Raw genomic sequence first — 24,477 nt, 5'->3', positions numbered from 1 at the left:
CTTACTGGAGCTGCTGCCCCCGCGACCCGATCCCGGATAAGCGGTAGACGATGGATGGATGGATGGATGGAATTTGGACCATTAAACGTTATATAGTCGAAGCTCAAAGTCATGAATCACTGACAATCGACTGTAACACAAGACTTTCCCAGAGGAGAATTTCAGACGTGAAATGTGATTTTATGAAACATGATTGGAAATCTATTTAGACCGAGCTCACTGTCTCAGCTGCGGCTTTAAGAAATAGTCTTTCAATAATGGTGGTAGATTTCACCACCATTTTTTTATTGCATGAAATGATAGATTTTAATGACTCAGATTTTGTATTTTAGCCATGGAATTATCGAGAACATTGTCAAGTGTTTGTACGAATCTCAAAAGTACTTAGTATCTGTTGTCAGGAACGACTTAAAATCAGCTAAAAGTAGTTGGACAACACCAAAGGCTAGACTTGCTAAAAAAAACTATTCAAACCAAAAGTGTGTCAGATAGTGCTTTTACACTCTTATTATTTCCTCGTCAACTACATTGCGTGATGCTACAGAACACATCTCACTAAATATTAATGGGGGCCATACGATACAACTAGCTTTTATTATGATGCCACATTGAGTTACATCTATGAGTAAATCTATGGATTTAAGTGTTTCAACTTTAAATGAAAATATGTCTCAGCGATATTACTCATCCACACTAGACTCAGACTGCATGTTGAATTGGTTTTATGATATGCTGATGAAAATATATATAAATAGGCAGTGCTTCATGTGCTCCTAATAACCTTACTATGTCCATGCATAGGAAAAGGCTCCATTTGAGGCCTAAAGCAGCATCTATATACCAGGTTAGGAAGTCATTTAACAGCATGCAGAGGACATGGGGGGCATCGTGTGGAGAGGTTTACACTGGCAGCTCAAATCTGAATTAATCTAATACAACAAGGGCAGTTCTTGTTTTCAAACGTTTACATTGTACAATAAAGGTCCCTTCACAATGAGCATGTCAGGTTGGTTTAGTATAAGAACTGGACAGACTAAAGAGTTCAGATACATCAGATTTGAGCGTGTCGTGTGAATCCATCCTCCACTGTGAGGAGAAACTAAAGCAGATGGGATTGGGAGTGTTATTCAGCCACTGGACCAAACACAAAACTGAAGAATAGAAAAACAAACTAGTGACAACAACAAAAAAATAACCCAACAAAAGTAAAAGCTTCAAAAAAACAAAAACTGATAATAAATGAAAGAGACAGAGTGACAAGGAGTGAAAAGGGGGAGTGTGTTGTTTACCTTCTCCACGGGAGTGTTGAGTCCATCCCGCTCGTCTCCAGAGCAGGGGAGAGAGGCGCAGGGTGAGGCCAGAGGAGACGCTCCTTCCACCTGAGGGTCTCTCCCACCCGCTGGGGGTTTACCCAGGATGTCTACCCGCTCCACAAAGGCCTGTAGCTGCGTGTGTAAGGCCTGGAGCCGGCTGGTCAGAGCACCAACCAAGGGCCGGTCTGCCAGGTCAGACAGCTCTGAAATCTGGGGAACAAAGAAATAACAGACTTTATCACACAGTCAGTTATTATTGGCTGTGTGAGGGCTGAATGATACGTTGTGGGCCTGATACTGCAGGTGGATGAATAATCAGTGTTGAAGAAAAGGTGCCAAAGCAAAAGATAAAACATTTGTCACTGAACAGTTTTTCACTCTTGTCGTTTCTCATCCTTTTTTTTTTAACCAAAGAAATGAAAAGATCTATTGTTGTCTCTGCCAGACATTAGCCTGGGGGGATCATGTGTTCGGTCATGTGTGTGTGCGTGTGTGTGTCAAGGATCTCTTGTGGTTGCAGTGCTTCACAATTTCTGAAAAACCTATTTTATTGACTGTTCTATACCGTCCTCGACTGCTGACTCCTCTCTCCTCTTAACCGGCTAGTTGGGGCCAAAAACTGCTTCAGTAGCAAAAGCCAAATCTTTGCCTTGGTTGGACATCCACTCAAAAGTTTGGCTCATTTCTAATTTGCCGCATCTGCAGATTTTAGTTTCACTAAAGTAAGGCCTGATTATATTATCTTTTCTCATTTGACTTATTTATTTGATCTATTCATGTACACATATTTCATGTATACATTATTATGTTTTATAAAGATGGCCACGGAGAGAAAACTCCCTGAAAAGATGACTCTGAAGGTTTCAGTATGGCGGCAGAACAACACACCCAGCAAAGGACGGCATGTACCTGGCTGTGAGGCTTCTCCAGGTCACACGGTTCTGCTGCCTCGTTGCTGCAGACCTTGTGATAGATGGAGGGGGACGAGGTGAGGCAGTTGGACTCGGGGGAGGTCAGGAGCTGTATCGCCGTGGAAACCAAGCGAGCCTGGTCCCTCATGGCGAGCAAGGCATCATGGTCCTTCTGCCCCAGGTACCCGGGGAGAGAGGTTGTTGCGTCAGCGTTGTCCTCGATCTTCTTTTTCCGATCCTTCATCTCCGGCGCGTCAGTCTCACCCCCTACTGGCTCTTTGCGGTGCGGTGGGCTGATGGAAAAACAAAGAGCATGTTCAGAACTTCATGCGTATTGGCTTAACAATTGGGATCGGAATTTCGTTAATGACCTTTAAGTGCTCAGAAAGACGTGAGTTCAAACATCTATAATTCTGTGATAACTGTGTAAACTCCCCCTGTGAAGACGATCAAAAGCTCCAGCAGAGCAAAAACGGAGCTTCTTGTTTTGCCAATCTCTGTTTCCAAAGTAAAGAAATCTCAATCTCAAATGTACATAACCATGGGTTCTTATAATCTGTCATCAAATTCATGGGTGTCTGGAGAAAATGCCTTTTGTGTGCCAAGAGGATGAATCCTGCTGAGTTTGGTCATCAAAAATAATCTTAATTGTAGGCTACTGTCTTTATGGAAGTGCTTTTTTGTCTATAGGGAGCTGTTTAATTAAAAATCATTAATTTGCTTTGACTGCATATGATCAGATTTAAAACAGTGGGGTCTATTTGGTTTGTATTCATTGAGCCATCAACAGAGATGAGTTTCTACAAAAGACACTCTCACTGAAGCATTCCCAGAGCCAAAAATGTTGTAAGGGAAAGGTAGACTACCTCGGGAGGCACTCAGCTGAGTCCCCAGCCTCTGCGTCAGACTCCAGAGCCAGTCGTAGTGAGGAGGAAGAGGAAGGAGTGTGATAGGAGGCCAGATCGCAGCGCTGCAGGTTGGACAGCAGCACTCGGTTCTCGTACTGCATCTTCTTCACTTTCCCGCTCAGCTCTCCAATCTGAAGCCTTGCCAGTCTGAGCTCCTCATCCTGGGCGGGGGCGTCTGTGCTGATTAGCACCGCCCCTCCCTGTATGGAGTGCACCGGGCTGTCATTGAGCAGGCTGTCCGCCAGCGACGCCAACGAGTTGGACGACAGCGTGGACGTTGGCGGCGGGAGATCGGACTTATAGCGGTTAATCTCATTCATCAGGAGTTTGTTCTGTTCCTCCATCTCGATAAGAGACCTCCTCAGCAGTTCCGCCTCTTCCTCCACAAACTGGAGGTGTCTCTGCAGCTCCATGACGTTTTCAGACGAGGCCCCTCCCCCGAGTACCAAGGCTCCTCCTAGGACAACACCCGTAAGATCCTGATGACCATCTAGGGGGAAAGAAACAATGAGAGGTCAAGCAGATGCAAGAAAGCAACAGATGGAAAAAATTAAGTACTTGAAATAATAAATCTCGCAATTATAAATATCAAAACATGAAAAGAGAGAAAGCAAATATGATCTTAGAAGAATACAATAGTTCAACATTCTGTTTTCTTGTCGAGAGTTAGATGAGAAGGTTGATACCACACTCATGAGTCATCAGCCTGTTAGCTTAGCATCAAGACTGGAAACTGTGGGTAACCGCTAGCCTGGTTCTGTCCAAAGAAGAGCTGCGATGGTTCTTTTTCTAAAAATACAAGGCACCGCCCCACTACTACTACTACTACTACTACTACTACAAAAAAAAGTTATATACTAATAAAAACCAATGGTTTGATTTTCCAATACACATTTTCATTCAATCCTACATATGCAGGTGAGCTTACCTTGCGGTCCCTTCATGTCGTCCATCTCAGCTCGGAGCCCCCTGTTCTCCACCTCCAGCTCCACGATGCGTCGACTCAGCAGGTTGGCCTCCTCCTCCACCAGCTTCAGGTGGACTCTGATCTCTGCCTCGCGGGTGTGGGGGGAGTCAGCAACCTGAGGGGGAGTCAAATCAAAAAGGACATTAAGGAGAAGAGAACCACTTCCTTCCCACCTGTTTATTCACACACTTTAAATCAACTGTTGACCTTTAAACATGGATTATTGTGCGTATAGGCGATAAACCTTTTTATCCCAGTTTATCACCACTCCATTAAAGGACAAACTGTCATATCAATAATATTATGAATAGTAATACATTTTCAGTATTACCAATCCTGAATATTCAAATCCTCATCATTAACACAAGTGACTGGGTACCGAGGGTGGGGATACTTTACAAAGCATGCCCACTATAACAGCCTAGTGGCACCGTTTTGCAGCTTTCAGGCAAACGTTAAGAGATACGGAGAAAAAAAGATGTAAAACTCTGGGTTTATATTTTCCTCGCAGTGTTATAAGAAAACATTACTGTAGACCAGGGGTCTTCAACGTTTTTCAGGCCAAGGACCCCCAAACTGGTGTAGCGTGGAGCAGGGACCCCCTATATATACTGTATAGAAGAGGCTTGAAGAGGTCTGTGCGACACGGGGGTGCGTGGCACAAATTTATTTTAGTTCACCCCTCTCCTTTCCTCCACTGTAGGTGTCTCTGACTGTAGGTGTGTGGGACCGCCCTTCGCCAAGTACAGCGGAGGAGGGAATGTGAATGCGCAAGGCAAAAAAAAAAGAATAATAATAATAATAATTAAATTGGTTTATCTACAAACAATTTTGCGACCCCCCTGCAGTACCTGGGTCGCGGACCCCCTGTTGAAGACCTATGATGTACTATCACAGCTCTAAATATGAAATCAAAACCTCATCCTTCCCCACCCTCCTCCATGGTTCAGTAGTTCTTAAGTCTCCATACAGGCTTCATGGCCTTGTTCCCTAACGACTCATTTGTCTGCGCTAATTTGCTCCTTATACACTATCTGACGATGACGAGGTAAAATCTGACAAACTTCTTGCTCCTGTATAAAGTGGCTGTAGAGCAAATATCTAGTTTCCTCGATCCTCCTCATCCTCCCCTCACCTCCTCCACGGTGACGTCTCCGTACAGCGACCTGTACTTGGCCAGCTCCTCCTTCATGGCCTCGCTGTCCTTCACCAGCTTGGTCAGCTTCTTGCACATCAGGGCTGATTCCTCTTTGGCAAAGTGGAGCTGACACTTCAGGTCTGAACTGTCCTCCTGCGGTGACGGGACAGAAAGAGAGTAGAGCACCGAAGTGACGTGGATACAAAAACTGCTGTATCACAGAGAGGCTGACATGCACACACGTCTGGTATCATGCAAAGTGCCATTTTAGGCCTTTCACTAGTGATTATGTAGAGTATGTGATGACGTTCTGATGTTCTGTAAAGTAAAGTGGTTATGTTTGGGCATCATCTCTTAAAGTTATAATATATATCCCTAAACTGTTTGCTTGTCTCTCATTTGAACACAAGCAACAATCCATTACAGTCCTGCTACTCAAGTGGGATGAATTGTTTTTTTCATTCTATTTAAAAATTGCCTTGAACTTGGAAAAATAATGACAAAGAGCTATTTGACTAGCTTACGGCTTTCAGCTACCAAATGGTGAGGTCAGACTCATGCTGTGTTTGTTCCTCGTGAGGCTTTTACTAAAAACACATTGGAAACTCCAGAAAACACTCATGAGTGGTTTGCCTTAGACGTTATACAGAACATGAAATTAATATTTACTAACTTACTGGGATACAAAACACAGATCTGTAAGAGAAGAGTGACTCATAAACGACTGAGAAAATTACTATTACGTTACGCACACAACTTCAAACCTGCACTGGTCCATATTTGGATTTATATAGCATGGTAATAAGCCAATAGAGTAGCAGTTATTGGATGATGGGAAAGGCGGAAACATGATTTAACAGTAACACAAGTGGAGAAGATTCATAAAGAAAAAATCACAAACATATCTAAAGTTAGCAAACACTAGCTAACATTAGCAACCATTAACTGTAGCAGAACAAATTAATTGAACAAGGGTGCGCATTTCCACTTATGAATTTAACTTTCAGTTTGTAAAATGAAGAATTTGTTAAGTTATTTAAATTTGCATTGTCTCGCTGTAAACACTGAATACATTTGTTTACCACCTTACAACCCTATTGTTAACTACCTGCCCAGCACCAAAGAGCAGACAGACAGTTAGCGACTGTTGGACATTTAGCGGCTAAAGAGCCAGATATCTCCCTCAGGAAAAGACCAAAGCTAAAAGAGAGTGCATTCTTACATTAATCAGGGGGCCACACATATGACTCCAGATAAATGCTAATGTGGCTCTGGGTCTGATGTATGTGTAAATAGGCAACAGTTTTATTTTAGCACGTTAGCCTGAGCAATTAGAAGGGCTTCATGTGGTGTTTTTCTGCCCCCTAGTGGCAAATAAACAGTTGATGCAGCTTTAAACATGCCCCCTGTTTTTAGGTGTTGGCTCTCAACTTAATTGATATACACATGTTTGTATCTTTATCTCAAACTCAATTGTAACTACTGCTGACCTGAGGTGCCCCCGTGCACTTCATTCCTCAGACGCGGCTCTGTGGCTGTATTTGTTTTACGGCCTGTGGAGCATTTCCAACCACATTAAGCGAGGGCGAGAGCCAGCGAATTTAAAGCCATTTATGGTATGTGGCTTGGAGAGGAAGCTTGGGCTCGCGTTAGCAGACAGAGAGAGACGTTGGTGAGAGAATTAACTTCACCGTAAACACCTTCTGTGGCGATATGTTCGTCCTGTGGGTTTTTAATCTGTATCTCTATGGGCTCTGTTGATGAGCTCATACACTTCTGGGGGGGAGGCAGACTTAACAAGTGAAGTTAAGAAAAAAAGAGGTTCTATTTTTGGACTAGAAGAGATGCAGAATTAAGAGGAGAGATTTAAAGGGCGGTGTCGAAGCTTGATCTGTAATGCAAGCATTAAAAATAAAACTGGGTATGATTACATTTAATACAAACACCTGCAGGAAAAGATGGAGGGACAGAGATGAAGGAGAGATGAGCAGGAATACAGGAAATGCTGATTTATCTGATTTATCTGCTTTATCTGCGGCACACGGCTTGTTTGGACAGATAGTGTGATCCCCAGAGGAAATAGGTCACATTCGACAACAGAGTCCTGAGCGGTGAGGCCGGAACACACTTAGAGGATGATAGATTTCCAACACGACAGTTGTGATCGGTGGCCGCACACGACTTTAACATGTCTTTATTCTGAACTCAATTGGAGTTTGAAGCAGAAAATAGAAGAAGAAAAATGGCTGTTTCAGTGATGATTCACAATGGAAGTGATGATTGACCCTGTATGTACTTTAGTTAGAGTGCCGCTCTCCAAAATACATGAGAGTGAAAATAAACTAAAAGCAAAAATAACTATATTTGTTAGCACTTTGAGGCTGACATAAACTCTTCAGGCAACAACAATGAACAAATTAACCTTTTACATGTCTTTTTAGTTGAACTGAACATTTAGAACTGATGATGGGGCATAAAAAGACTTCCTGCTTATGCTGCAGGAAATGCTTCATCATGTTAGATGGAGTTCCTCTGTGCAGGAAATTATTTTCGCAAAGCGATCACATCTCACTTCATCACGACTGTTGATGGAGAAAATCAACTGTCTTCGCAGGAATCAAAAAGCATCTTTCTAAATGACTCTGATCATCAGTCTGCTCTGTTTGACCCACTTATTGTTGGGAGGGAACAGCAGTCAGAGTCGCTGTGGCCTTATGTCACCTACAGCACATGAAATGACATTTCTGCAGAGACGGCAGCTGCCTCGAGCGATGCTGACAAAGCTACAACAAAAATCTGATGATATTTATTATCTGTATTTCATATTTTTTTAGCTTTTGTTCAACAGCATCCCTGGATATTCGTACAATGCAAAGGACAAACATCACAGACAGATGTTGTAATAATATGTAAGATTGAATTGTGTACAGATTTAAAATCCTATTTATTTTACAATTGGGGTAAGCCCTTATATTATACAAGTATCCTGTATAATAATACAAATATATTGAATAATGAATATACTGTTACATAAAGCAGAATTGCCTTGTCATGATGTATGTGGAGAAACTCGCAAATATATTTTAAGAATCTAAGCAATATATACATCATTATGTGTGTGTGTGTGTGTGTGTGTGTGTGTGTGTGTGTGTGTGTGTGTGTGTGTGTTACCTGTGGACAGAGCTTCTTGTCAGGTTTGTTGTTGGGTCGTGCTCCTCTTTTCTTCTGGGAGTTCTGCAACACAGACACATACAGACTATTATACTATACTATTCAGTCATTAGTACGCTGTGACACCATCGACTGAGCTGTCACAATAAGACGAAGAATGAACACAGAGGGAGGGAGACATTTAAACACACACTCTTTCCACACGCTTTCCATACGAGCAGACATTTGCAACTAAAATACATGTTTAAAAACCAAATGTGTCAAGTGTAAAAACGTCACGCTCTGACTTAATGAGTGTTACATAACACAACTGACCACCATATGATTTCACCTTTATCTCATCTGAATAGAGCCATAATCCAAACTGCCAGCTGTCGCACAGACACGCAGCTACAAACATCCACTATTCCAGTCAATTTTAGACAATTTTGTCAGGATGTTGACGGCAACAGTAAAGAACTGCCGGTTTTCCAGGATGCATGGGAATCTTGACAGTTCACAACAGTTTAAATAGATGCTCTTCCAGTGTAGTTAAAGGAGTAGTTTGACATTTTGGGATGTCAGTTTATTCGCTCTCTTTCCGAGAGTTAGATGAGAAGATCGATACCACGTAATGTAATCTGTTAAACACGAAGCTACAGCCAGCAGACAGTTAGCTTAGCTTAGCATACAGACTCAAAACAAGGTTCTCACTAGCAGCAGGGTGTTGCACAATACAGACGACGGTCTTCTAAGTCAGCGTTGTCTGCTACTGGAACGGTCTTGCTATTGATTAATGAATTAATTAAGAGAAAGCACTAATTACTTAACCTTTAAACATAAACTTTAGAGATTTCTTAAAGCAAATTGGTTTGCTTTAATATATATATATATTTATTTACTCGTAGTGATCTTGATCACCACAGCGACACTGAAAAGAGTTCGGAATAACATCTGTGAGGTGCACGTGTAACAACAGAGGGAGAGAGAAATACATAAAGGGGGAAAATGAAGAGAGGAAAACACAATAATCTAAGACCTAATGATATGAAAATAAAAACTGGTTTTCATTGCTAACAATTACTGTGCTTGAACACACCATCCTCTGTTCACCCAAGTGTCTGCCCAGTGCATCAGACTCTCATAAATCACCATGCTTCCTTCTCCTGAGAGACTACCACACACACACACACACACACACACACACACACACACACACACACACACACACACACACACACACACACACACACACACACACACTCACACAGAAAGGACAGACGCTGCAATGGAAGTAGCTATAAGCTCTCTGGCTCGGTCCGTTTCCATGGAAACAAGCTACTCTCTCTGCAACGAACCACCAATAACAAGAGAAATAAGTGGAGGGAAGAACAAAGGTGAGAAAGTTGGACAGAATAGCATGAAATAATAATAATTGTGTCATTCTTTTTCCAAAATGTAAACATCAAATATGTATTTGTAATGCTTGAAGTGAATTGTTACGTCACAGTAACCTTGCAGCACTGAGGAATGTTCTCAATCATTCCCCTCATGTCCAGGTGGAGCTGCAGTGCAGCATCAGCATGAAGGGGATTTGCTTATTTGTCTGATGTTTATTTCCACTTGTCTTTTTCTTTTTTATTGAAGGGTTTGCAAATATTACAGACACTCGCTTACTGCCCTCTCCCTCCCACCTTCTCATTCTCTATAGCATAAGTAACTTGCACACATAGTTAGTAAGACAGGGTAATAGACAGACAGATGGTCAGACAGACAGGCAGATGACTAGACAGACAGACAAACAATCCGATGAGCAGGCAGGCAAACGGAGCAAAAGATGGACGGAGTTGGATAAGAAGGAGATAAATAAATGGAAACAGTGTAAATAAAAAGAAGAAAAATACTGTAGAAGAAATACGACAATCATAATCAATAAATAACAATAAAAGTAAGGATGGTGGTAATACTTTTGAGAGAAAAAAATAAATACAAACCAGTAAAAATAGCAGTACAAGTGATAATAAGTAATAGTTTATAATAGATACAAATAATAACAAATAGTTAAAGGTTGCTACATAAAGAAGTATAACGTGCAGATTCAAAGGAAAGTGACCCTAACCCAGTTTAAGACCCGTTTATAAAGAGGAAAACAGTCTATGAACGGCTCTAAACTCTGATCGATAAGCCTGCCCGATAATGGAACCATTGATTCTGTCTGGACGTTGAACTCATGTTGGGACTATTGGATCGGGCTTTCAGCTGAGCAGATCTCAGTCGCAGAGGGGGGGGGGGGGGGGGCTTCGATGGAGAAAGATGGAAAGTATGAAAGTATAACAGAGATGCTCTTGCATCACTAAATAGGGCAGAGCCTGCAGTGTGACATTTTCAAATACACAATGAATCTTTTATAACTGTGTAAGAATATTGTTTTGAAACAGTGGCAGAGATCACAGTTACGTTTACAGCTTTAAAAAAAATCAGCAACGTATTAATGACTCTTTATTCCTCAAAGTGAGACAGCTGCCATCCCAGTTTCTTTTAATAGGCCTATTTTTCACAGGAGACAGTTTGACTTGTCATAGCAGGAAAAGCACAGGTGTTACTGCTAACATTAACCACGGCTCTGTTCTATTCTAGTGTCCAAGGAAGTCATGACATTGTGACAGTAAAATACCAGAACTGCCAAAGAGTTGTCTTGACTGTGTGAACCTCCACTGACCGTGACATCACAGTTCACACTTGTAAAATATCAAATCTAAACTGGTAATTAGGCCCCTGAACCACAAGTCAGTTTGTCTAAATTTGCCTAAACTGATAATCATCAGCGTGAAATGTGTCTGAGTTGCCTTCAGGTACAAGTTGCATCAGCAGGCAGACGGCTGCATGAAGTGTCACTTCAACAGCTGAACTGAGCTGAATTTGTTTAGGGATCTTTTATTCTCACTTTTACAAAAGTGTGATTGGAAATATTCATTATTCATTATGTAAGAGCACACACACCCACACACACCCACACACACACACACACACACACACACACACACACACACACACACACACACACACACACACACACACACACAGACAGACAGACAGACACCCACACACAACCACCCACCCACCCACACACACCCACCCACACGCAGCGAGACCAGAGCCTGGTTCTCCTGTTTCTCCGAGCCCGCGGGTCCACAGCTACACTGCAGATAAGATACCAGGTTGGCTTCCATGTAATCTGATAACATATTTAACAGCTTCTGGCTCTGCTTTTTTCAGCATCAGAAAAGGTTTTGTCAGCTAACATTTCAATATACTTCACAGTAATCACATTGTTGATTCTATGAAGGGGAAACGCTGGAGGGAAGGGAGATGGATATTGAGATAATAGTGGGAAAAGGATGACAAAGGCAGAGACAGGTAGATGAATGTTCAAAGACATAAATGCATAACAAGTCCTCCTTTGCCTGGCGGATGATGGGAAACGGATCAGAACAGAGAGGGGAAGAGGAAGAGATGGTGAATGACGGAGAGAAAACAGAGAGACAGATAACAACAGCGATGGCAGTGTGAGAAAAAAAGGGAGAGTGAAAAAGAGAGAGGTGTTGTCATTCCTCTGTCATGGATGAGGAGGCACAGCAGTGTGAACTCGCCTCCTTCAAATCCAATCTGATCTGCGGTTCAACCAGCCGAATCACAACAGAGTTGGATCCAACACACTGAGAAACCTGACGAACGTGTTAGGAAGGTCTGGAAAAGAAAAGTGAAAAACGTTGGCGCCGTGGCTGGAGACGAACAGGAGGATGTAAGAAACACGAGGAAGCTAAACAAACTAACGTAGAAACTCTGGATATGGAAATGATATGAGGTCCTCAAGGTTATGAGAGTGCGGACAGGGAGCAAATGAGGACTAAATACACTGAAAACAGATCTCCGCCAGGTGTGTCGCATCTCACTCAATTGTCCCTCCCAGCCCCCTTACAGCCAAGATTCATCTCGTATCGTGCCAAACTTGAGAGGATCATAACATACTAAGTATGGAATTGATCTGCAGAGGCTCCAGTTCAAAATGAGACCAAACTTTGCTGTGGATGTCGGATTAGCTGGGGAAGGACAGACACACATACGCACGCACTTGACCGAACGCATGACCTCCCCACAGGATTACACCTGGTGGGGAGACAATTTTGAGACAGTAGCAGGACAGGAAAGCAAACAGTAAATATTCTTAGAAAAAAAGTTGAAAATAGGTGTCCTGCCACCTCAACAGGCAGCACTCCACTGCTGGATTGAGATCTTACTGTGTTGGCGACAGACCGGAGCAAAGTACCATACGTTTTTACAGTGTGCAAATATAGTTTCCGAAGGGAAATTGTTTTAACAGCCTGGTCAGGTTACGGCCCGTCACACAGGTTAACTGACAACAGATGAGATTACTCTGTGAGAAGGGAGCGAGTGAGAGAGGGAGCAGATTCAAATCAGATTTGCTCTCAGTGTTCCCCGGAGGCAAGCAGGCATGAAATCCTGAGAGCTGCACGGCGAAGGGAGAACACTTTAAGTGTCCAGCTGATATTTTACTCTTTATTTACTCTTTACCGTTTCCAAGCAGGTTTTCTTTTCTGTCTTTAGTGAAGCGCTCAGTGACTCGCTCTAGAAAGGTGCTATATAAATACACTTTACTTACTTACTCCTAAAGATGAAGTTTTAAGCTGACTTTTTGACCTGGTAATAACCAGTTTGGACACTATATTTGTAAGAGTAATCTATTATTATGGCTGGTTACCTTTTTAAGGTGATAACATCTCTTGTTTCATAACACAGACAGCACTGGAAACATCCCACGGTGATATTTTAACGTGATTTTCAGGTTTCACAGCTCCTGGTAGCTCAACCGATCAGTTGGTTTCGCATGTTGGCTGCGTCGCCAACATGCATTTCCAGTGGTTGTTTATGACAAAGCAATGGTGTCTTGGTCATGGATACACCAAATGTCTAGGCTACAGAATTACAGTAATATGAGAAACCTACATTTTTCTGAAGAAAAAAAGCATCTAGAATGACGGGGCATATCATATGTCCAAAGCTCTGCTGGTGACACAAAAGAACACACTGCAAGGTCACATTTCTGTGTCACAAGGTTTTTTTTTAAATGTGCCTCTGAAATCTAGCTAATAGTTTCCTCTGAGGGCAGCAATGAGAACAGATTGCCAGATCAATGTGTGAAAGTGTGTGTTTGTTTGTGTGCACATGAAGGAAGTGTGCGTTTCTGGAGAGCAAAGTGATTTATTTGAAGTGCAGGCAGCCACAGCGACAGCTTCTTTTTGCCAACAAAGGACATTCATGTGTCTACATCAGTGTTACTCATTGCGCGGCTCGCGAGCCTCCTGCGGCTCGCCAAGCTTTAATTGGTGGCTCGCGTGGCAGTGGGCTAAATAAAGCGGTGATAGATATGGTTATGAGTCAATAGAGATATTTCATAAAAACAAGCAGGGCTATTACATATAACCCATTAAACCACTTGTGTCTGCTCTATTAGCCTCCAAATAATCCAAATAATTGATCATAATAATTGATAAAAGATGCAAATATAGACCAGAAACAAGATATTTAAACTTGCTCGGCCGACCCTGACTCACTGCAGAGTTGCCCGTTTTGGCGGTCTATCAGCACTACAATGGTGAATGTGCTCTTGGACGGGTAGATACATGGTGGTCTAGTATATAAATAAATAAACTTAAGCTCATTACAAATATGTTAACGTAAGCATGCTTATGAATATGGACATTTGCTAAAAAATCATTTATATCGCTAAATTTGAACATTTAAATTGCAGGATACTACGACCAACCTGGCACTTCATACTCGCGTTAGCTTGGCTCCGGTCGACTCGTTTCACCATTACATGCTAGTTAGCGTGTGTTTCTACAGACGTGAAATGGATCGATTTCTTATTAAAAAGTTGCACACCAGGTGGACAGAAACAAAGCGTGACACACAAGGAACATTAAGATTTGTCTTTGGAGCATCAAACCACAGCGGAGTCGAGAGGGAGATGCTGGAGATGTGTGTGTGTGTGTGTGTGTGTGTGTGTGTGTGTGTGTGTGTATGTGTGTGTGAAAAGGATGGCTGGAAGCAGAGAGAAATATAAGAGTGACAAGGTCCCATTTTCTGCTAGAATCTTGCTATTTACCAAGTTAAAAATACAACAATACAAACAGCATCTAACATCACATTTATTCTTAAGTCACACTTGATTTCAGCTTTTAGTGAATTCCGAGGATGCAAATGCAGCATTAAGCAGCTCTGTCCACTTTGTCTGCAGCAGAGGAAAGCAGCTCAGAGCACAACGGAGCAGAGCAGATAACATGAAAGCAACACCAGCGTTTCCCAAATCCCCCGTCTGCTCAGCTCATGACTACACACTCACGTGGTTTCCACACTCTGCAGTGTCTAACACACTTCAACACACATTTTGTGAAAACATTACGACACCCTGCTAGCGCTGAACTAGGAAATAAACAGCTCATTTACTGTTGGCGCTCCGAGCATAAAGCCTCTTTGTTTGCTGCGATGATGTCGATAAGCCTGAACTGACGATAAGAAATTAAATAAATCTCTCTTTGCCTTCCAGTTGTTCAGAAAGTACTACACTAGAGGTTTTGTCTGCTGTGGTTCAATTACTACAAATCAAGCTATACATCACCTTAAACATTTAGCAAATAATGCAGCTGTGTTTTATTTACAGTTTCCATTCACTTCAATTCAATGATTTGAAGGTCTATTAGCAAACTGTTTTGAGTTGTGTTGTCAATCAAAGTGAACATCAAGTCTGCAGTCATTTGTGATACATCATCATTATGCAGCACAGACAATATTGTAACACTGATAAAAACAGAGATAGAATTACCACCTCACGGTTCTTTTCCTCTGCCAACTATTCAAGTTGCAGTTTGCGTCCACGTCCGTCCAAAATGTCGTCACTTTGTCCTATTTGTGTGAATTGTCATAATTAGCGTATAAGTTCTTGAGTAAAAATGTGGTTTGTGAGGTCAAAGTGACCTTGACCTTTAACAACCAAATCAGTTTATCTGAGTCCAAGTCGACGCTGTGCAAAGTGTTCCTGAGATATCGTGTTTACAAGAATGGTACGGACAGACGGACGGACAGATGAACGGACGGACGACCTGAAAATATAATGCCTCCGGCTGTTGCCGGCGTGGAAGCATAAAAAATGTATGAATGGTCATGGATTACACAACTCAAACATGTTACGGTCCCAGACTCTGCTAATTGATCATACAGAATGAAAAACAAAGGCTGCCTGAAACAAAGGAATAAAACTGTATGCACATGCATACATCAACTGACTCTTTTGAGTCAGTTGATGTTGAAGACATCAGTAGGCAACATATCTGAGAGCGGGAAAACAACAAACTCGTCTCCTGGTCCCGTTTGTTTACTTCTTGTTTTTACATGTGTGATAAAAGCACTGAAATGTTCATGTGAGATACGGAAATGTACAACAACTTCCGCACAAGTAGAGTTATACACAGACTCAGTAATATTATCTACAAAGTAATATCAATCTAAAGTGAGATAACATTAGCAACAATAAGCTACTGGTCACACCAGACCGACTAAGTCTGCAGCTGTGAAAACCCCCGAGTGTGCCGAATTGAGCAAAGGCTTGTTTTTATTGCTTATGTATTTATTTTTTATTTGCAAGAGGAGGATTGTGTTAATATCTCTTTCAAACATGTCACAGAACTAGGTAACAGGGTATTTTGACTCCTAGTGTCTCATCCTCTGAGGCCCGTATAAAAAAAGAGGGAGAAAAAACAAAGAAAGGAAAATATCAGTTGAGAGCCGGCGTGGTTAGGGATGGACGAGCGTTCCAAAACCATCAAACTGCTTGGCTCATTAAAGCGAGAAAGACTGATGAACTCCAAGAGTCTGAATTACGCCAACAGGCTGTCCATTAAAAGTGAAAATATGATTTAAACTGCCACTTTGCTGCATGATGTCACAGCACTGATTTATTCAGAAAATGGCTTGAGGAAAAATCACCAAAGGAATATCTGGAACACTGAATGACGTCAGCTTAGACTTTGTAGTGAAACAAAACCCTGATTCTTTCCCAGTGTTTCCCCTACCATTGTCTTGGCAGCGCCCTGCTTGAAATTCAAGGTGGTTTTTGTTTTTTTCTCTCGAATAAAATAAATAAATATATTTTTTATTCACAACTCACTTTTCACATTGACAGGTGCTCTTTTATTAAATAAACTTAACACTTATGCTATTGATCTAATTTATGTGCACGTTTCAGTTTGTACTGTCTACTTTGCGCATTCACATTCTCTCCTTCGCTCCGTTTTACGAAGGGCGGGGCTTCGCAGCTGACACACACACACACACACACACACACACACACACGTGCACACACACCTACAGACTGGAAGAAAGGAGAGGGGAGAACTAAATAGAAACCGCGCTGCGCACGCAATCTCCCCGCGCCACGCACGCGCACGCAATCTTCCCGCGCCCCCTCCAAAGCAGTAAACCTAGGGAAAACACTGTTTCCTTTACACACATACAGTCACAGTTACTGTCCTCTCTGCTTGTACACAGTAGCTCCCTGTTTCCACATTACTGCAGGGAAGGTGTGAGGACAAAGGGAAAGACAAACATGCTTTTTATTAAAATATCTCTAGAAACTTTGAAGCTGTTGAATAACTATCTGAATAAAGAGTGCCGCAGTGAGGAGGATTAAATGAGCGACATCATCCAGAGACCTGGAGGTGAAGTAGATATGGTGGCCGAAAAATATTAATCTAAACGTGACTCGGGTTATCAGGGCGATAAGGTCGTGACCCCGGCAGACTGAGACAGACAGAAGATACAAATCAAATGTGTTTTGCTCCAGCCTGGCAGTGGAGCAATGAAAACTACGTCTCCCAGTTTTGCTCAGAATGACTCACAAGTAAAATCCATCATGTCCGCATTGATCATATTCAGATTAAATCCATACTGTCTTGTACCCAGTAATAGTATTTCCAGTATTATTTCATATTAGCGCATAGAGGCACTTTTGAGCTTTGAGAAGAAAAACGTATAATCTTTCAAATTAAATTAAAATAATATAAATTCAATATAATTTCTAATTGAGTATTGGGCGAAGGTAAATGATGGTATTATAATGTGTTCAGATGTAATCTTGTAAAATTGAGTTTTTGGCAAGAAACTTGATTAAACAACAAACAACGTTCAGTATCGGCCGTGTATCGTATCATAAACGATCGGCAATCGGTATTGGCGGCTGTATTGTTTGTTTTTTTCACTTGCAGTAGCTTTACCGCCACTGGGTGCACACACCTTTTCATCACCTTTCCAGAGATGCTTTTCCTGTCAAAAACTGGGGTTAATCAATCTAACGCAGGCTTAATGAAAATTCTACGCTACCTGATATAAATGATCCGACCCAGCTGTGAATCAGCCGCGGTTATCCGGTAAATCACCTGAAGCTGACACACATTACACTCCTGCCGCTACTGTTCAGCTGTAACAGCAAATATCTGTTTTATTATTCATTTGCATGTCATTTAAATATAATTATCTAAAAGCTCAGCTATGTGCTTGATGTTTGCAGTATCACAAACATCTGAGTGTGGCATGTCTTTAAACCTTCCCACCATGTCTGTTGTTGTGTTTTTAGCTAAGCGAATGACATGATGTAAAACACAACAGTGATTCAGCTCACATCCGCTTGTGTGTATCAGCGTCGTAGCCAGAGCCAAGAGAGTGAATGGTCAATTAGCATCGCATTAGCATAGCATTAGCACAGCAACAAAGCGCCGCAAGACTGATAGGAGACTCTGAATCTGCAGAAAAAAGCTGCACACACATATTCAAGTGCATCAGCAGCCTTTCGTCATGCTTTGACTCTCCATTCCTCCCTCTCTTCCTCTCCTCTAATAATGGCAACAACAGTCGGTATTTGACATTGACAAACCAGTCTCCTCCTCCTCTCCTGTTTACTTTGGCTCTTCACACACAAACACACTCGGAAATATGCAAACAAAGGATCAGAGAAGGATAAAAAAATAAAAATAAAGACGGCAGGAGGAGGAGAGGAGAGGAGGAAGAAAGGAGGGGCAGTTCTTTGTTACTAGAACCGCTGCTCACTTCCAGCCACTTCCATTAGAGAACCGCCTGTGAGTGTGTGTCTGCCAATGTGTGAGTGTATGTGTCTCCAGACACTCTGCTTATTAAGGCAGTGTGTTAGTAGGTGACCTTGCGCAAATGAACACCCCTTCAAGAACAACCCGAATGCTTTATATTGATCTGAATTATTCATGTGTGTACGGTGTGTGTGTGTGTTTTGTCCATATGTGTGTTTAGTAGTACATATTTAGCTGTTTGTGCAAGCAAGAGATGGGTGCGTGTAGTATATATACACGTGTGTGGAAGGATTTGTGTATTTATTATGTGTGTGTGCCCGGCGGTGTTGGACGATGAACAGAGCAGCGTGTGCAAGAATGGTGTGTGTGTGTGTGTGTGTGTGTGTGTGTGTGTGTGTGTGTGTGTGTGAGTGTGTGTGTGTGTGTGTGTGTGTGGGGAAGACGTCAAAGCTAAACGCCTAATCGCACTCTCATCTCACTCCCCGCCCCCCCCATCCCTCCTCAGGGTCCTAAACGTTCATTAAAGGGCTAATTGTGTATTTTATGTACAAGCCACCTAATTTCTGTTTGGTTTGCAGGATTCTGCAATGAATGATTATTTTCATTATCATCTGATGTATCAATTATTTTGTTCAGTTAACTGCTTTATTGTATGCCCACAGCTGGCCTCCAGAGCCCGAGCGGTCTCCTTAGAATCTTTTAATCCGTCGGAAAACAACAATGTAGGAAAAAGACTGCAAACCTTAAAAATGTATCTTACAAATGTTTATTTATAATGATTAATTAATTATCCAAATTGTTTTTGGAATCATTCTGCGTTGACTTGAATAGCTGACTAATGGTTTCAGCTCTATAGTGCAGCACACCTCAGATTCACAGTGCGCCGAGACAAACACTTTTATATTTCAGGATTCTCTTCCCTGTGGAACACTGGGACATTTTCTTTCTGGTTCCTGATCTTTGCATCAGAAAGCGCCTGAATATGCAGCCTGATTCCAACCAAAACAAACTGCTGCATCAGCTATAAATCAAATGCCATGTTTACTAGATTACATCAACAGTAAATGTTTTGTTTTTTTGTGGTACAAAACTGTAAAACAGAAACATTTTTCTTCTATTATGGTCACTTTCTGTCCACAGTGACGTCCAAATGAACCATAATATTGAGACAGATACTCCACAGCCTGGGAAATAAAAGTAAAACCCATCAACAGCGAGCAGCACTATGTACCGCCAGGGAAAAGTGTAAGAAATATGATTTTATGTTATTGGGAGAAATTGACAAATCAGCTCAAGTGAGCAACAAAAACCTTTAACCTGAACAAGGTTGTTTTCTCACAGGGTTTGTAGGCTGGGATGTAGGAGACAGAGTATTGGATGCTTGACAAAGACAGAGACATCAGAGTAATGAAGCAATTTAAGACAACATGTGCACGTGATGTGAGGAGAAGGGTGTCGGGAAAAGGGAAATAGGTAAATGGAATGAGAGGCAAAGAAAGAGCTCGGTGTCTGGAGGATTTAATATTTAATTGTCTGACCTCCTCTTACTCTGAAGAGCAGCCCCAGCAAGCAAAGCATGGAAGCATCCGTCTACATCCCCCCCCGCCTCTCGACAACACGCCTCAACAACCATAGACCGTGATATGTTGCCGTGGTGACGGCTTTTGCAGGCTGTCGCTAAGGCACCCCCGTTGGCAGCGCATTAATGAAAAGACAGAAAGAGGAAGGAAGGGAGGAGGAATACATGAAGGGGAGAGGGAGGATGAATGATAAGAGGGTCAGAGGTAGGGAGGAGGAGAGAAAGTGAAAAAGATGGAAAGAGAAGAGAGAAAGGAAGGAAGATGGGTGGAGTGAGAGAGAAACACAGAAACAAACAAAGAAAGTACAGGATGCGCAGACCTCCTCAAAACAAAGCACAAATGATGAGTAGTGATTACAGCTCTCTCTTTATTTGCTCTCATTTAGGAAGCTCTTCGTTAACGAGAACAGATAACGCTGCCTGTGTGTACATTCAGCTAAACACAATTTACATAAATACCATCAACAGCAAAACATCTCTGTTTGGGTATATTTGAATATCATGTCTGGGTATAAGTGAAAAGTGACGCTGGGAAAATAATGAAATCATTACAACAAAACACTTCTGTGCATCCACAACGATGTTTCACATTTCTCGCTAAACTGTAGCTTTGCAACAGCAGTAATGGCAACAGGGAAATAACATAAAACGATGAGAATCTTATTGAGGCTGTAAAATTGTTTATTGCAACACTTCTTTTTTTCTCTTTTCATTTATTTATTTGCTTTCCTTGTGCAGGAGGGTGGACAATATCCCTCTGCGTATGTGTGGAAATGTGTTGTAATTGCTGCAAAGCAACGTGAGACGTAAACATGATGTATTGTTTAATATCGCTGCACAGTTTGCACATGGAAAAGACTTTTCTCCCAAATGTTGCTCCATATTCTCATGTTTTTTTAAATATGTGTTTGTGAGTCTCATAATGTTTGAACTATTCCAGAAACTAAGAAACAGGATGGAACAAAAAAACAAACTTGACAAATGTTACACACTTACTAAAGTGACGCTGCGTTTCTGACGCTACACCCGAGTTGACCGCAGTCCAGTACAACACGCCGGAAAAGTTAGCAATACCAGTTCTAGCTAGGTTAGCTATCGTTAGCAATACCAGTACTAGCTAGGTTAGCTATCGTTAGCAATACCAGTTCTAGCTAGGTTAGCTATCGTTAGCAATACCAGTTCTAGCTAGGTTAGCTATAGTTAGCAATACCAGTTCTAGCTAGGTTAGCTATCGTTAGCAATACCAGTTCTAGCTAGGTTAGCTATCATTAGCAATACCAGTTCTAGCTAGGTTAGCTATAGTTAGCAATACCAGTTCTAGCTAGGATAGCTATTGTTAGCAATACCCGTTGATAACATGCATTATGTGATATTTACAGCAACATGTCCACAGATAGAAGCTGGACAGTAGGCTACTGTGTGTACGTCTGATTTGATGAAACACAAATAAGACGGAATAATAATAAACAGTATATTACTACAAATCTGACAGTTTGTGTTGAAATGCTGGTATTCTTTAGTGCTGTGCGCAGTTATATTTCAACATTTTCTTGGCAAGATGTTCTGCCACTGGTCTTGCCTGAATACAGGTGACACTTTGTCTTCACAAAAACATTGCTTAGTGCACAGATCTTTAATTGCCAACATTAGTAGTAGGCTATTCCTGCGTAGCGATGTGTTCTGAGAGGCTGTGATTGTGATCTGCTGTAATTAAATGAAGACGTAATTAAAGCTGTACCCGCTTCACCTATCTTCAAGGCAAAGTGATACAGACCGTTACTGTGTGTTAAAAGTAGCTGGAAATAGTATTTCATTTTGCTCCTCACCATAATATGTTTACTTGTCATCTCATGGTTAAACAAGGGTTACACTTCATCCCTCCCTCCCTCCCTCTCTCCCTTCTCACTTGCAGGCACCTGAACTGCCAGCAACTGTTATAACAGCGTCACAGAGAGAAACCATATGTGAACGAGAACACAGAGACACGCACGACACAAGCTTCTCCACCAACACACAGAGTCTCCATCTGGTGTGTGTGACAGAGGCTGTCCCAGCAAACCACAACACAGCACCCTGTTATATCCTATAAATAGAGAGCATCCTGCAGTAACACCTCCCTGCTCTATCTCACTGTACATTTTCAGACAGGAAGTGGCTTTTAATGAGGGAAGACCGAAAAGACCGAAAAGGAACCTTTAGTTCATATTCGATAAGATTAGAGTCAGAAAGTCAGAACTGTAGTGACAGAAGGAAGCTTAGATTTAATTTGTCTTGGTTTGTTTTTAGGGTACCGGTCACACAATTCAAAAAGCAAAACATTAACCTTCCTATGCTCTTAAAGTAATATTCTTGAAGATTTCTATTTCAATAAATGTCTCTATCTATGGGCCACTGATGAAAGTATTTGCAATATGTATATAGAATTACAAACTGGGGTATGCGTCTGGAAAATAATGCCGTATTAAGTTACTGCTCATGCTAACAGAAAGTATTTCCTACTGCTGCAGCTTCACATTAAAATCATTTCACTGGCTGAATACAAGTTTTACAGTAGTAGTCACATCATCAAAAATATGTCCACAAAACGTAACACCGATGACTTTTCAGCATTTTTTGACAGCGAATCAGTTTGAAATCTTCCAGGGAGTGATGGCAGTCAGGGACAGCCACAGTGAGCGTTTACATGTAGAGCTGCAGGCATCACCTCCAACTTGTGCCGTGTGCAGCAAAAAATAAGATCACGTTTGCTCACAGAATGACGGGAAAAGGCCAATTATTGCCTGAAAATAGTTTGTTTTGCTGCCTCCACTATTCTGGGAAATCTAGTATTAAACCATATTTGCCGTTACCACCTGTAAATAGGGTGTCGCCAAATGAACCAGGACTGAAAACTTAAGGACTGGCACTTTAAACTGCAACTCTTCTTCTGTAGCATCGATAGGATGTTGAATAAGTTTAGTTTTAGTTTTGGCAGATTCAGGGTTGAAGTTATACAACATGATACCTATTACTCCTGGAGCAAAGTTAGTCTGCCAAAGCCTGCACTGAAAAACGTTCTTTCTCAGATGTTATGCACGCATAACCTCTTGACCGGTCCACACAGAAGCTCATACATATGCATGTGCACTTAAGACACATACACGCACACATGCTCACACGCACACACCCATATGAGCCCCATATGGCGGCCTTGTGGCTCCTTGATAAACGGGGTTCACATCTTTAATTAGTTCAGGTTGTCTTGTCAAATGTGGTTTCACACCTGACGCACACAAACACACACACAGTAAATGTATATATAGAGTGTGTGTGTGTGTGTGTGTGTGTGTGTGTGTGTGTGTGTGTGTGTGTGTGTGTGTGTGTATGTGAGAGAGAGTGCAGTGGAGTGTGTATGACAGGTTGACTGGGTTGTCCAATTTGCAACGTGAACTGCATCACTTATGTCAAAGTGTGTGTGCGTGTGGTGTGTGTGCGTGAAGCTGCGAATATTACATTATAATAACAACAATCATTGTTTTTCATAATAATTCAGGGATGATGAACAGGTTAAGTGCCATGTAAAACTATAAATACTGAAAGTATGTGCACTATATGTGTGAGGCCAGAGCTTAGCATTCATTTGAAGTATCAAGAAAATAGAAATAAAAACGAGAATAATAATACTATGAGGGTCTTTTAACAGTGGCTCCTTCATACATTATTTCCACAGTAGAAGCCAGTTGAAGAAAACCATTGTGCGTTTCATTAAAGTGCTATTAAGCTCTTTGTGCTTTGAATAATAACAGCCTGTTTGAGCTCACTGACAGCAGAACAAAGCTCGGCTCTGATGAGCACGTCGGCTCTCCGCTGACCTTTAGGTGAATCTGACAGTTCAAACACACGGACAAAGATCAAGCACAGGCCCCACACATAAAGAAGATATGGAGAACTGCTTTCACTCATTTCAGAGATTAGTATGATTACACTAAGGAGATTATTGGCTCAATATCAAGCTGGAGCCGGCATTAGCCTAACCTCACTCTTTCTTTAATAGTCACAATAAATAAGATATAAAATGAGAACAATGATCCCTCTGCACCCACTGAGTCAACTTGGGAGGTAAAAAAAGACCTCTGTTACAGGAGGACAAACCAAAAAGTTTTCTTCTTTAGAATAAATCCAGAAATGTACATTAAACCTAACCCTGGTTACATTCCACAGAATATTTCTGTCAGAAGTGGCTTGATGTTGATGTTATTAAAGTCACAAATAAATCTACATTGTTAAGCGGGTTTGTCTGTTTTCATGCGTTTTGTGGGTCTTGATCTCGACAGTGTCTTTAATCCTCACGCTTTAA

General features: G+C 41.7%; 1 protein-coding gene across 1 annotated transcript in view; it reads right to left on the bottom strand.

Annotated features, from left to right (window-relative positions):
• mtcl2 (microtubule crosslinking factor 2) overlaps window positions 1–24,477 on the bottom strand; it is a 102,930-nt gene that overhangs the window by 28,255 nt on the left and 50,198 nt on the right. The window contains exons 5-10 of the mRNA XM_029435942.1: window positions 8,409–8,471; window positions 5,235–5,390; window positions 4,061–4,214; window positions 3,091–3,622; window positions 2,223–2,517; window positions 1,290–1,523 (exon numbers count right to left, since the gene is read on the bottom strand). Of these exons, the coding sequence (XP_029291802.1) occupies window positions 1,290–1,523; window positions 2,223–2,517; window positions 3,091–3,622; window positions 4,061–4,214; window positions 5,235–5,390; window positions 8,409–8,471 (1,434 nt within the window). The remainder of the gene's footprint in view (window positions 1–1,289; window positions 1,524–2,222; window positions 2,518–3,090; window positions 3,623–4,060; window positions 4,215–5,234; window positions 5,391–8,408; window positions 8,472–24,477) is intronic.

Source organism: Cottoperca gobio, chromosome 7 (assembly GCF_900634415.1).
Source record: "Cottoperca gobio chromosome 7, fCotGob3.1, whole genome shotgun sequence".
Lineage (NCBI taxonomy): Eukaryota > Metazoa > Chordata > Actinopteri > Perciformes > Bovichtidae > Cottoperca > Cottoperca gobio.
Note: the sequence above shows the minus strand (reverse complement) of the source record. Positions and strands in the feature narration are given on the sequence as shown.